The sequence below is a fragment of the Helianthus annuus genome, chromosome 10 (assembly GCF_002127325.2).
Source record: "Helianthus annuus cultivar XRQ/B chromosome 10, HanXRQr2.0-SUNRISE, whole genome shotgun sequence".
In the NCBI taxonomy this organism is placed as follows: domain Eukaryota; kingdom Viridiplantae; phylum Streptophyta; class Magnoliopsida; order Asterales; family Asteraceae; genus Helianthus; species Helianthus annuus.
The window spans coordinates 15944376-15956590 of NC_035442.2; the positions used below are offsets into that span (position 1 = coordinate 15944376).

Here is a 12215-nt window from a genome sequence, read left to right on the forward strand (position 1 = left end):
TAGGTAGACCCAAGTTGACTTGTGATGAGCGGATTAGACATGATTTACTGGAGTTGCACCTCTCTAAGGACATGGTAAAGGATAGGAGTTAATGGAGGCGTAAGATTAAGTTTAAGGATATTTAGAGAGGGGTACAGTAGTATCTTACTTGGGTCTCAAGGGTGAACTTTCTTAGACACTTTAGGAGGTCTTAGTTGGGTACATGGATATAGTAGTATCTTACTTGGGTCTCAAGGGTGAACTTTCTTAGACACTTTAGGAGGTCTTAGTTGGGTACGTGGATATATGTGGTTTACGTATGATATATTTGTTTCAAGTTTACTGTGTTACTTACCACTTCTTTTCTTAGTTTTTCTTCCGTTAATTTGTATTTGGTAACTTTCTACTTGTCGTTTCTGTTGGAGCTGAGGGTCTCTCTGGAAGCAGCTTTATCCACAAAGATATAAGTAAGGTTTGCCTATATCTCACCTCTCCAGACCCTACAAATAGCTTTTATTGTGTTATGGGATTTACTGGGTACGGTTGTTTGTGTGTTTGGACTGAAAACAAAATTTTAATCTAACCACATGATCAAAAACCGTAATCACACGTTCACTTTTTTGTCAAAAAAGTCGCTTTTTTTGTCAAACAAAAATCATACGCACAGTAAGATTGTAAAAATATGGTAGGTAAAAAACAGATACGATTGACTTTTAAAGTACATAAAAGCATAATTAGAAAAAAGAGAATGCGTACGGTTACAAAATCACAAGGTAAAAACACGATTCTCCTAGTTTTAAGCTATAGATCCAGCAAAAATCATCACAAACAAAAAGTCTAAACAGAAACAGTCAACAACTAAAGACAGATGTAGACAACATGGTTAAAAACCATAGAAGTTTCAAGGACTAATATCTCCATAAGAAACCAGACCCCTTTGACCACCAGGTGAACTTGACTTTGACCTGGACCTTGACCGGGACCTGGACCTTGACCGTCTGGGTGAGGTCATCCTCGGACCAAGACGAGATTTCAATTTGTCACTAATATTTTGACGTCTTTCAACTGGGCTTGGGCTGCGTGTAGGACTTCGGCCCCGAGGCCCATTTCTGTTGCGGGTAATGCTCCGGCTACGACTCCTTTGCCTGTACCTGCAAAAGGGCAAAGTCGTAATTCCTTCTTTTCACATTCAGTTGTTAAAATCTTCACTTGTGTTGATATTTAATCATTCCATGTCCTTAGAAGTGGCTGTATTATGATTTTTTCATAACAGGTCAAATGGGTTGAATTCGTTATTATAATAATACCGTTAGTGTAATCATATTTATAAGCTTAATTGTCAATGAAATTATAAAAAAATGGACTTAAAATTGTTCGTGGAGTCAGTTCGACCTGGTTCCGCCTGTTTTCACCACAAGTTTTGATATGTTACCCAACCTCCCATTTCACTTGGATTTCAATAGAAGAGTATCATGTATGCAATAGCAGAACTTCTGGAATACGTAAGAATCACAATATTTACTGTGTGTGTGTGTGAGAGAGAGAGAGAGAACCTGGCGGGGCTCCTGCCTCTTGGCGGACTTCTGTTCCGTGGTGGCGGAGAGCGATCAGAATATCTTCTATAATTTGGATATCTGCTACAATTCAAGTTTTATCAAGTTATCAAAAAATGCAGATTTGCTTTTTTAAACATATGTTACATCATATACATGGAAAATGCGGGGGGATCGTGTAACGAGTCAAATCTGGGTCAGGTAAAAACTGGTAAGTTTTAATGCGGGTCAGTATGAGTTGACTAGCCCGCAAACATAACTTATCCGTATTTTTCTAAAATAAATAATATGCTATATATATGATCATTATCACAAAAGTAACTTAACCTGTTTTAATAATAACCTACTAAGTACGATTACGACTTCAGATGACTTTCAAGCCATTTGACCCATTTCAATCGTCCCCTTTTTAACATAGAACAAATACAAAAAAAGAAAACAAAAGAAAAGAAAAACATTGAGCTTTTGCTAAATGCTAACTTTGCGCATATGTCTGTGAAAAGGTCCTCTAGACTTTTTCATCAAATATGTCCTTTTCACATGATCAAGTCCTGAACTTTATAAAAAATGCCTTTTTGTTGAGCTTTTGTAACTTTATAGACTAACATTCTCCATTTGTAATTTAAAGCCAAACCTATTTGACAAGTTAGGGGAGGGGGGTGGTCACTAGTGACCATTTTTCCATCACTCACAATATCCAATCATGTTCCGCCATGTCAGCAACCATTTTTACATCACTCACAACCTTTTTTAGTGGGGGTGGTCATCACTCACCACCACACCCAACAATTTCCCCCCAACCAACAATTACCCTCACAAATAAAACCATCACGGCGTGGAAAAAATAACGAATAGTTTCTTGTGGGGGTGGGAAAATGGAAGTTCAACGCGTGACCATTTGTTCCGTGATAAAAATAACGTGGGTGCCCCGCCTGACCTTATGGGTAAAAACATGGGCAAATTTAACCCATTGATGTGTGTGTATATATAGAGAGAGATTAAAAATGCAACTTGTAGTGCAATACATCAAGCTTAATTACCTATCATGATACCTTCCCCGAGCATAACCAAACTGATTCGACCTACGTGGTGACCGCTCAGGGCTAGGTGTACGGTATCTTCGCGCAAAAGAATATTCCTTAGTGAAACCACGCCCTTTTCTAATTCGTTTCGGAGTCCCATTTGGAGATCGGCTTCTCGATACACTTCTTCTCTTTACATGATCACTATTTTTCGGCGGGGATTTAGCATCTTTCGGAACACTTGGGCTCCTTGTAACCCTATTTGAAATTGGACTTGCACTTCTTTTAGATCGGCTCCGTATAGGACTTCGGTCACTCCTGTGCAAAACAATATTAGAAAAAAAAACAATCATGTATATAAAGAAAGAGTAAAGTACACGGATGGTCCCTGTGGTTTACCAAAACTCTGGATTTGGTCCCTAACTTTCCAAAAGTACATGGATGGTCCCTGAGGTTTGCACTTCGGAACGCATTTAGTTCCCGGCCAACAAATCTAAAGGTTTTAGCATGTCCAAGTTAGGGACTAAATGTATTACAAAGTGCAAACCACAGGGACCATCCATGTACTTTTAGAAAAAGTTGGGGACTATATGTGTTACAAAGTGCAAACCACAGAAACCATCTGTGTATTTTTGGAAAGCTAGAGACTAAATCCAAATTTTGATAAACCACAAGGACCATTCGTGTACATTACTCTAAAAAAATATAATCATTCTGATTACAGGTTTAATCATCAGTTTCTTACCAGCTGAAAAAAATATAAAGAAAAAAATATACTGATTGTTTAAGAAAAAACTAATTATACATTCCTGTTATTTTGACCTATATGAAATGTTTTTATATCTACGTTACTCATTGTTAGTATAGTGAAAAGTAATAAACGTTGAAATATAATCATTTTTAAAAGAATACATAAAAAATAGTTTATATGAAAACCATTATTAATGGTTGGTTAGAAACACATTGTCTATTTTAAATTTATTATTTATTAATTAAAAATGTCTTTTTTAGTCATCCAAATCTTCAAATTATCAGTTACTTACAAAACTGAAATTAGCAAGCATCTTATTTCTAGTTTAACAACGCACACCCAAAAAGTTTTGCCTACAGCTTGTCATATTACCAGCAATCAGTGTTGTAAGAATCGGTAGGCGCTAGTTGGTCAGTGAGGTACCGACTAGCTATTAATCGGGATTAATTGGATTGGGATTTTTTATATGTAAAGTACACGAATGGTCCTGTGGTTTACCAAAATTTTGGATTTGGCCCCTAGCTTTCCAAAAGTACACGGATGGTCCTTGTGGTTTGCACTTCGCAACGCATTTAGTCCCCAGCCAACAAATCTAAAGGTTTTAGCATGTCCAAGTTATGGACTAAATGTGTTACAAGGTGCAAACCACAAGGACCATCCATGTACTTTTGGAAAAAGTTGGGGACTAAATGTGTTACAAAGTGCAAACCACAGGGACCATCTGTGTAATTCTGGAAAGCTAGGGAGTAGGGACCAAATCCAAAATTTAGTAAACCATAGAAACCATCCGTGTACTTTACTCTAATCATTTTCTAAAGATGGATTAAAATAGTTTATATGAAAAACATTATAAACCTGGATTTGCTCGAATCATCTGAATGCTGGTGTGGATTGTTAGAAGGCTTTTCGGATTTAGCTTCCTTATCATTGCCATTGGTAACAAGCTTGTCTTCCTTTAACGTAGCCTCTCGTTTTTCATCAGACGGCTCGTATTTCTTTGAGTCCTTATCCTTCTGCATCTTTGCTTCAGGTTCTTCTTTCCTGACTACATATGTACCGCCAAAAAGTCAGTACCACAACTTATTAATTGGATTATTTAAAAAAAATGGCCCACTCGAGATTAATAATATTTATTAAATATAAATAAAAAATTGGGACACCGGACACCTGAACTACTTGGAGGTTTAGGTTTAGCCTTCACAACACGGCGACGATTTGCTTTCCGATCATCAGAGCTGCTGCTATTGCTGGAACTCCCACTTTCTGATTCACTTGAACTCTCTGAACTCCTAAGTATGTAAACGTAAAAGTTGGAATTGTATCAAACTATCAATGATACAAGAAGAAAGATTAAAGAGGCATATAAAGAATACCGTTTTGACTTCCGTTTTGACCTTCTGGCAGTCAAACCTCTACGCTTGTTCTTATTCTGTTTGCCATTTCTCTTTTTTGACCTCTTCCTACGACGTCTCCCATCACGAGAGCTTGAAGAGTCTGAATCAGACTCTGAGAAGGAATCACTGTCTGAAGAATCTGACTCTGAATCAGAGCTGGATGATTCAGATGACGAGTACTTCCTACGTTTCTTCCTTTTATCGTTGACAGATGATCCCCGCCGTTTTTTTACTCGCTCATCGGAACTCTCATCAGAAGATATAGCTTTCTTCCCAGCTTTTTTCTTTTTACCTAAAAAGATGGTCAAAATGGGTTGCGTAACGAGGGCTGCAAACGAACAGAACGAACACGCCTTGTTCGTGTTCGTTCGTTAAAGAAATTATGTGTTCATGAACACTTACTAAACGAGATTTTTTGTCCGTGTTTGTTCACTGAGGAAATCAACGCGTTCGTGTTCGTTTGTGTTCGTTCGTTAAGTTTAGGTAACGAACGTTCATGAACATAAGTGAGCACAAACACAACCCAAAGAAGCATGTATTAAATTTTGAATAAAGTCAGTACCTTTCTTCATAAATATTACATAGATCCACCCATAGTATACCAACCTAATATTTTATTAGTGAGAATTTTGAAGTATTTAAATGCAAAATATAAATAAATAAAACCCCAATGAACTATCGAACCCAAACGAACATAAACAAACACGTTACCGCACGTTCACAAACATAAACAAATGAACGCAACCTATGTTCATCTTCCATTTAACTAAACAAACGCAATTTCTTGTTCGTGTTCGTTCAATTATTAAACGAACTAACACAAACGAACTTCCCACCGAACAGTTCATGAAGTGTTCGCTGAACGTTCAGTTCATTTGCAACCCTAGACTAATGAGTCAAAATGAGTTTGGATCAAAGTGGTACATTTTAGTAAAGATTGGAACGCATACGCTTTTTCTTCATTTTTTAGCTTTTATATAAATAATGAATGTGTTAACATGATTGCATAAACTATATTAATACAAATATACAATACCTTTACCAGACTCCATCACATTGTTCTTTTTATCTTCAGAAATTTCACCGCAGTCTGAAATTTTTACCAGCCCAGAAGGTTTTCCGTCCCGTGTTCCCAACTGCTCGATCTTTTTAACAGTTTCCATCCCTTTTATTACCTTCCCAAAGACAACATGTTTCCTGACATAAAACCAGTAAAACAAGGGTTAATACAAACGAACCGTTAAACAAGAGCTAGCAAAATTAATCAGTCCTTATTATGAATGATCTGTCCATAAATTATAATCAGTCTTTATGAATTACCCATCAAGATGTGGTTGCCGTTTGAAGATTATAAAGAACTGAGATCCGTTTGTATTTGGGCCGCTATTTGCCATAGATAGCATACCGGGCCCACTATGATCCAGTTTAAAATTCTCATCTACAAAAAAAGATGAAAGTATCAGTACTAACATTGATAATAATAGATAATAAATGAAAAATCATAAATCTTAAAGATTAAACAATTAAAGCGAACATTTTTTATAACGTACCTGCAAACTTTCCTCCATAAATGCTTTCTCCACCGGTGCCTGCAAACCGTCAAAAGACCACGCCTTACAAATCTGGCATGTGGTAAATGACTTTTTCACTCTTACCAAAAAAACAAGATTTAAATAAAAATGCATACCGTTTTGTTTTGAAAAATCACCTCCCTGCAGCAATGAGAAAAGTTATTTTACAGGTTTTACATAAAACATGCGTACGACCACGGGTGTAAACAAGCCGAGCTGCTCATAAACAGCTCGAAATCGACTCGCTAAAAGCTCAAATCGATCCAAGCTCATGTCGCGCTTAAGATTTAGACATACGTCTAGAAACGGGCCAAGCTCGAACAGTAGAATCTGGCTCAGCTCGCAGCTCGTTTACACCCCCAAAATTCTTCAAGCCAATATAATGCCAATCATGAGGTAAATTTATTATCTTTTTAAACATATCTTATTATCCTGCATCTAAATAAACTATAGTGCTTTACGTCTTTACTTCCAAAAGCAATCTTAGGGTATAGACTACTCCTTAATGTGCGTAAAAAAATTAATGGCACAAGTTTGAACAAAAGGTTGCAAGTGTGAAGTTATTTGATAGAGATAAGCATATAAACATACTTGAGCCATGAACCCTTCAATAATACGATGGAATACTACTCCTTTGTAGTGCAGTGGTTTTCCAGTAGTGCTTCCAATTCCCTTTTCCCCTACACACACATTAACGTAATCACAACGTACGACACACGTCTTTCTAATATCTTATATTCATTAAAGCCCCAAACTCAACACACACCTGTGCAAAGTGCTCGAAAATTCTCCGCCGTTTTAGGCACAACATCCGCAAAAAGCTGCAGTTTTCAGACCATTCATTTCCATTAACATCTCAAATCCATAATGCAAACTGAACAAACAAAAATAACATATACAACATACCGACCTCGATTACTAGTCTTTCAACCGGACTTCCATCCACCGATAAATCCAAAAACACACAAGGATTCTTCTTCTTACTCATTTCTTCACAATGCAGATCCTGAACCACACAGTTAACATAAATCAAATAATATCTTAAATATTATAGGTTAACGATAAGCATGACATTGCTAAATCTACTATCCGTACGAAATGATTTAACTAAATTTTAAAACCCTAAACCCTAGCAATCGAATATTACGACAATCATTTCGTCGAACATGTGGTGTGCAATAAAACGTGTGTGAGGATGTGAATTTAGTGAACAAATTACAGATGTGAAAGGGAAAATGGAAGATCTGATCGGTTGATTGGAAGTTTGAAGTGAAATTCGTTATGGTGAATGCGTCGATTGAGATTTAATATGGCGTAATGGTTGAACAGAAGTTAGGTTAACAGAGGAATATACAGTGAAAAAGTGATGAGAGAATGAGAGCGAGAAGAAACTCACCGGCGACGGCGGACGACGGTGATGAGTGAGAGAGGTTCTTCGTGTTTTTTACTTTTCTTTTTGCCTTCGTTGCCTTGTTTGTGTTTCACAGGAAAACATACTAAATTCGGAGTTTAAACAAAAATCCATGTGTCTAACCAAACAAACCGAACCGAAAACCAATCGAAAACGGAAAACCAATTGGTTAATACAATAGACTAACCGATAACTTCGGTTGAGGGTAATAACTAAACTGACTAAATCATGCACACCACAATGAAATGGACTAACCGATGACTTTGCTTATGACGTATATCTACCACAGTGATGCTACAACAAATATTATACGAATAAGAAAACTACCACAGACCAACCACAATGCAAAGTGTCGTCTTTGTCATATCGTGTGGCAACCTGCTAGTATATATATATATACACATAAATCAGGGACTGCAACGGGTGGTATATGGGACGGTATTGGTAATTTTATTATCATACCAGTCTTACGGTCTTGTGCATGTTACTCAATGTCCATGAGGTTCGCGAGTGTAACTTTTTATGGTCTTATAATGCTAAATAATAACAAGTAGAATTACACACCCTCATTGCGGCGGAGGAAAAAAATCGTGCCAAATAGCATTAATGTCACACCGCCGTCAGCGACCACCAACACTGAGTCGGTCTAGGACACACAAGTTGCGTTGATCCTGTCAAATTAAGAACTAAAAACATTAAACCACACATGCACGTTGCGCCGTGTTAACTCACAAAATTTTTAAACAAATGTAAAGTGAAACATAGAAACGTCGAACCACACACACGTTGTGTCGTGTTAACTCGCAAAATTTAGAACGAAACGTAAAACGAAAATTTGCAAAAGATGAAAAGTATAGGGGGCCAAAAGTGAAAGTGAAAAAGTTGTGATGCGAAATTACAAATAATGAAAAGTTTTGCGTTAGAATAAAAAAAATTGTAGGGTTAAAATTACAAAAGATGAAAAGCTTTTGGTTTAAAAGTAAAAAAAAACTTTTTTTTTAAAAAAAGGCCCAAAACATGAATTATAACACCCTTGTGCAAAAAATGTTGTTAATTAATGGTATATAAATAATGGTATACTAGGTTAGTTTCCCGTGTGTTACACGGGTTGAACAATCTAAACTATATAATAAATATTTTTTGTAAATGCAAAACAAAGATGGAGATGTTTATATACCAAATTGATATAAATGAGTTAATATATTTGAGTGTGTTCCCTTTTTATCAAACGAAATTTAAAATTTATGGTTAGATAATTTATTAAAGAGTAAATTGCCATTTTAGTCCCTGAGTTTTTGTACAAAATGTCATTTTAGTCCAAATAGTTTTTTTTTCTCCTCTGAGTCCCTGACTTTTCCTTTTACTTGCCATTTTGATCACATTGTCTAACTTAGTCTAAAAACCAGGTTATAATTAGGGGTATTTTGGCAATAAATTATTATGAGGTTTATAAATTATGTTGTAAACTACCCCTGGTTATCACTACACAATAGATATGCCAAAAATACCCCTGGTTATAACCAGATTTTTAGAATGAGTTAGTCAACAGGGACTAAAATGGCAATTTACTCTTTATAAAAAAATATGTTTCGCTAATAAAAAAATATTGATTTTTTTTGTAGAAGAGATTAAATTAAAATTAAACTAAATAATAATTATCTATAAGAGATTAAACTAAATAATATTTAATATGAGAGTTATCTATAATTAATTAAAAGAGATTAATTAAACTAAATAATAATTATCTATAAGATATGGCATGATATGATGACAAGTGTCCCAAAATTGGTTTCTTTTATTATATAGTATAGATAAAATAGGATGACCATCACCCGATATCCAATTTTAAATTTATTATAATAACCAACGTGAAATATAAAATATTCATCATAATTGTAAAAATTCTACAATCGTAACAATTTTAAGTTCCTTACACCTTCAGCATATTTTTAATTATATATATTTTACATTATAAATATATCAGTTTATTCGGTTTTGATGCAAGTAAACGAGTTCAAGTTACCGGAGATGCATCACCTAATACGACACTTTGCCCAAACCCACAATATTTTTGGAAAGTAATCTCGTTCCTATATATAGGTCCCCAGTGGCGGATTTAGGATTCACGCCAAGCGGTAACGTTTTATAAATAAGCGGTAACGAAATCGAAAAAACGTCAATTTTTTTCCAAAATTTACACTAATTTTACACTACCGCCGGAACGCCAAGTCGTAGCGGACGCCACCACTTAATATATAGTACATCCGCCCCTGTAGGTCCCATTATCCATTCAGGTTTTTCGGTTTTCCATTCGACTTTGGGTTCATTTGCCACCCATGTTACACTGATACCTTACAAATGTGACATGCTAGAGGAGTTTGATGCTCAAATGAGCTCTAGAAAGAGAATAATGTTCAGGGATGATTGCATGCCACACAAACATGTTTGGAGGCTACCTTTGTTTCATAATGTCGTAAAGAAGCTATCCTCTTAACTAGTGTAAACAACACAGGATGTCTGGTTTAAGTTGGATGCTCATCAAAAATGCATATAGTCATGAATAACAAGTTCAATAGTTGTTTATGGTTTCATGGTAGGAAAGATGTGATTGTGTTGAACCTTAATTTAATTTTTACATTCCTAGGTGTATGTGATACAGGTGTTACATACTAAATAAATACCCCCCCCATCCCCCCAGATGTTCAAAACTTAGTTGGTGAGGTTTTACATTATAAAAGAACTAACAGTTAATTACGGTTTTGTCCTTTTGGTTTGTTGAAAATAACCATTACAGTTCACTAATTTAAAAATTTTTAAAACAGCCCCTGTACTTTCACTTTTATAACAATTACAGTCCACCCTCACTAATGTCATCCAATTATTTTGTTAGTTTATTTAAAATTACCATAGTGCCACTGTTATTAAAACTACAATACAAATAAATAAAGGTTAATTACGCTTTTCGTCCCTGTGCTTTGTTGAAAATAACTATCATAGTCCATTAGTTTAAAAATTGCCAAAACAGTACCAGTACTTTCACAACTTCCACCTTCAACTCATTAACAATGGTGGTTAACAGCTTCATCTATCTATTATCCTTCGTTCTCTGTTTCTTCAGATCCAGCCGGAACATCACCTGCTCTGTGACACTCTAGGTTTTCCCGAGCCAATATCGTGTAATGGCATTGTGTATATATATATTATTAAATGAAAATTTTCGTTCTATCTTGATGTGCTATGTGTTGATAACGTGTATGTAATATATATGTATGTGTATGAAATACTTGTGAACCGAAACCACGACTCGAGACCACCCGGTCTCGAGTGAACAACAAACAGTTGGGCCGGTTGGGCCATGCTTCTTCTTATCCCACTCGAAAACCCACTAGGGTGAACCGACTTAGGGCTAATATATAACTCATGCTCCTAGCCAACCTTGCCATTTCTTTGGACAACTCACACTCACTCTCACACATACTCTCCTTCTCCCTTTCCTCTCATCTTTCTCTCACTAAAACCCTAAAACTCCAACAAAATCATCTCCTCCTCCCTCTCGGATCAAACCAGCTACCACAAGGGATTCTCGGAATTGCTTGTAACCATCACTTGGAAGTTCTTTCATCAATCTTCTATACCCTCAACACCTATCCGGTTAGTGCTTTATAGTTGTTTGGTTAAAAATGATGATTTGTGAATGCATAGCAACTGTTTTGTTAGTTGGATGTTTGAACGAGTTGTTACTTATTAGATAATAGATTTGTTATCAATGTTTAAATGATAATTTGATGAACAATGTGTTTCTTGTAAACCGAATGAATGATTTGAAATACTAAATGATATTGATAAGCTAGTGTGTTTTGAACAATGGATTCATGCTAGAAAGTGTAGGGAAATATTTCTTTGATAATGTTTTGCAAGATTGCTTTAATATCTACTTTAGGTGTTATGATTCTTGTCCATAAAATGCAAGGTTATGAAGGATGAACATATGATGGATATGTGTTGAATGATGATATGAATATTTGAAAAGTTGTGTGTTTGATCCGTTTGAATTGAGAATTGGACAAGAAAACATGTTTGTGCATTGTGGTTGGATAGTACACAATTTCATGAACATGCAATTTCATTGGATAGTACATCAGAGATTCTAGAAGGCTTCCACCTGTGCACGCAACCGTGGTTGCGAGTCGAGATTTTCGGTTGCGACTCGAGATCAAAACGTGACAACTCGAGACAAACTTCAAGGACTCGAGACCGGCAAGGTCTCGACTTGAGACTTCATGATCTCGACTCGAGACTAAGCTCGAGACTCCCAAGGTTGCGACTCATGCCAGCATTACTCGAGATCTCATGGTTGCGACTCGAGACCGCACGTTCTCGAGTCGAGACCACCTTGTCTCGACTGGGCTGCCTACCTGGGTTATTGGGCCACAATGTGTCATGTTTAGACTATGTGTTTAACTGGGCTATGTGTTAACTGTTGCTGTTTGACCGTGTAATTATTAGAGCAGGCCCAATAACTAAATAGATAACT

General features: G+C 36.1%; 1 protein-coding gene across 1 annotated transcript; it reads right to left on the reverse strand.

Annotated features, from left to right (window-relative positions):
* Positions 1 to 685: 685 nt before the first annotated feature.
* LOC110884077 (peptidyl-prolyl cis-trans isomerase CYP63) lies at positions 686 to 7805 on the reverse strand. Its single transcript, XM_022131740.2, has 14 exons — positions 7667 to 7805; positions 7181 to 7276; positions 7037 to 7091; positions 6862 to 6950; positions 6387 to 6411; positions 6250 to 6288; positions 6020 to 6137; positions 5736 to 5896; positions 4679 to 4991; positions 4473 to 4594; positions 4161 to 4350; positions 2573 to 2872; positions 1533 to 1613; positions 686 to 1130 (listed from the first exon to the last, which is right to left on the reverse strand). The coding sequence occupies exons 2-14, from the start codon at positions 7256 to 7258 to the stop codon at positions 881 to 883; spliced, it is 1821 nt and encodes a 606-aa protein (XP_021987432.1). The 5' UTR covers positions 7259 to 7276; positions 7667 to 7805; the 3' UTR covers positions 686 to 880.
* Between the last annotated feature and the right edge of the window lie 4410 nt (positions 7806 to 12215).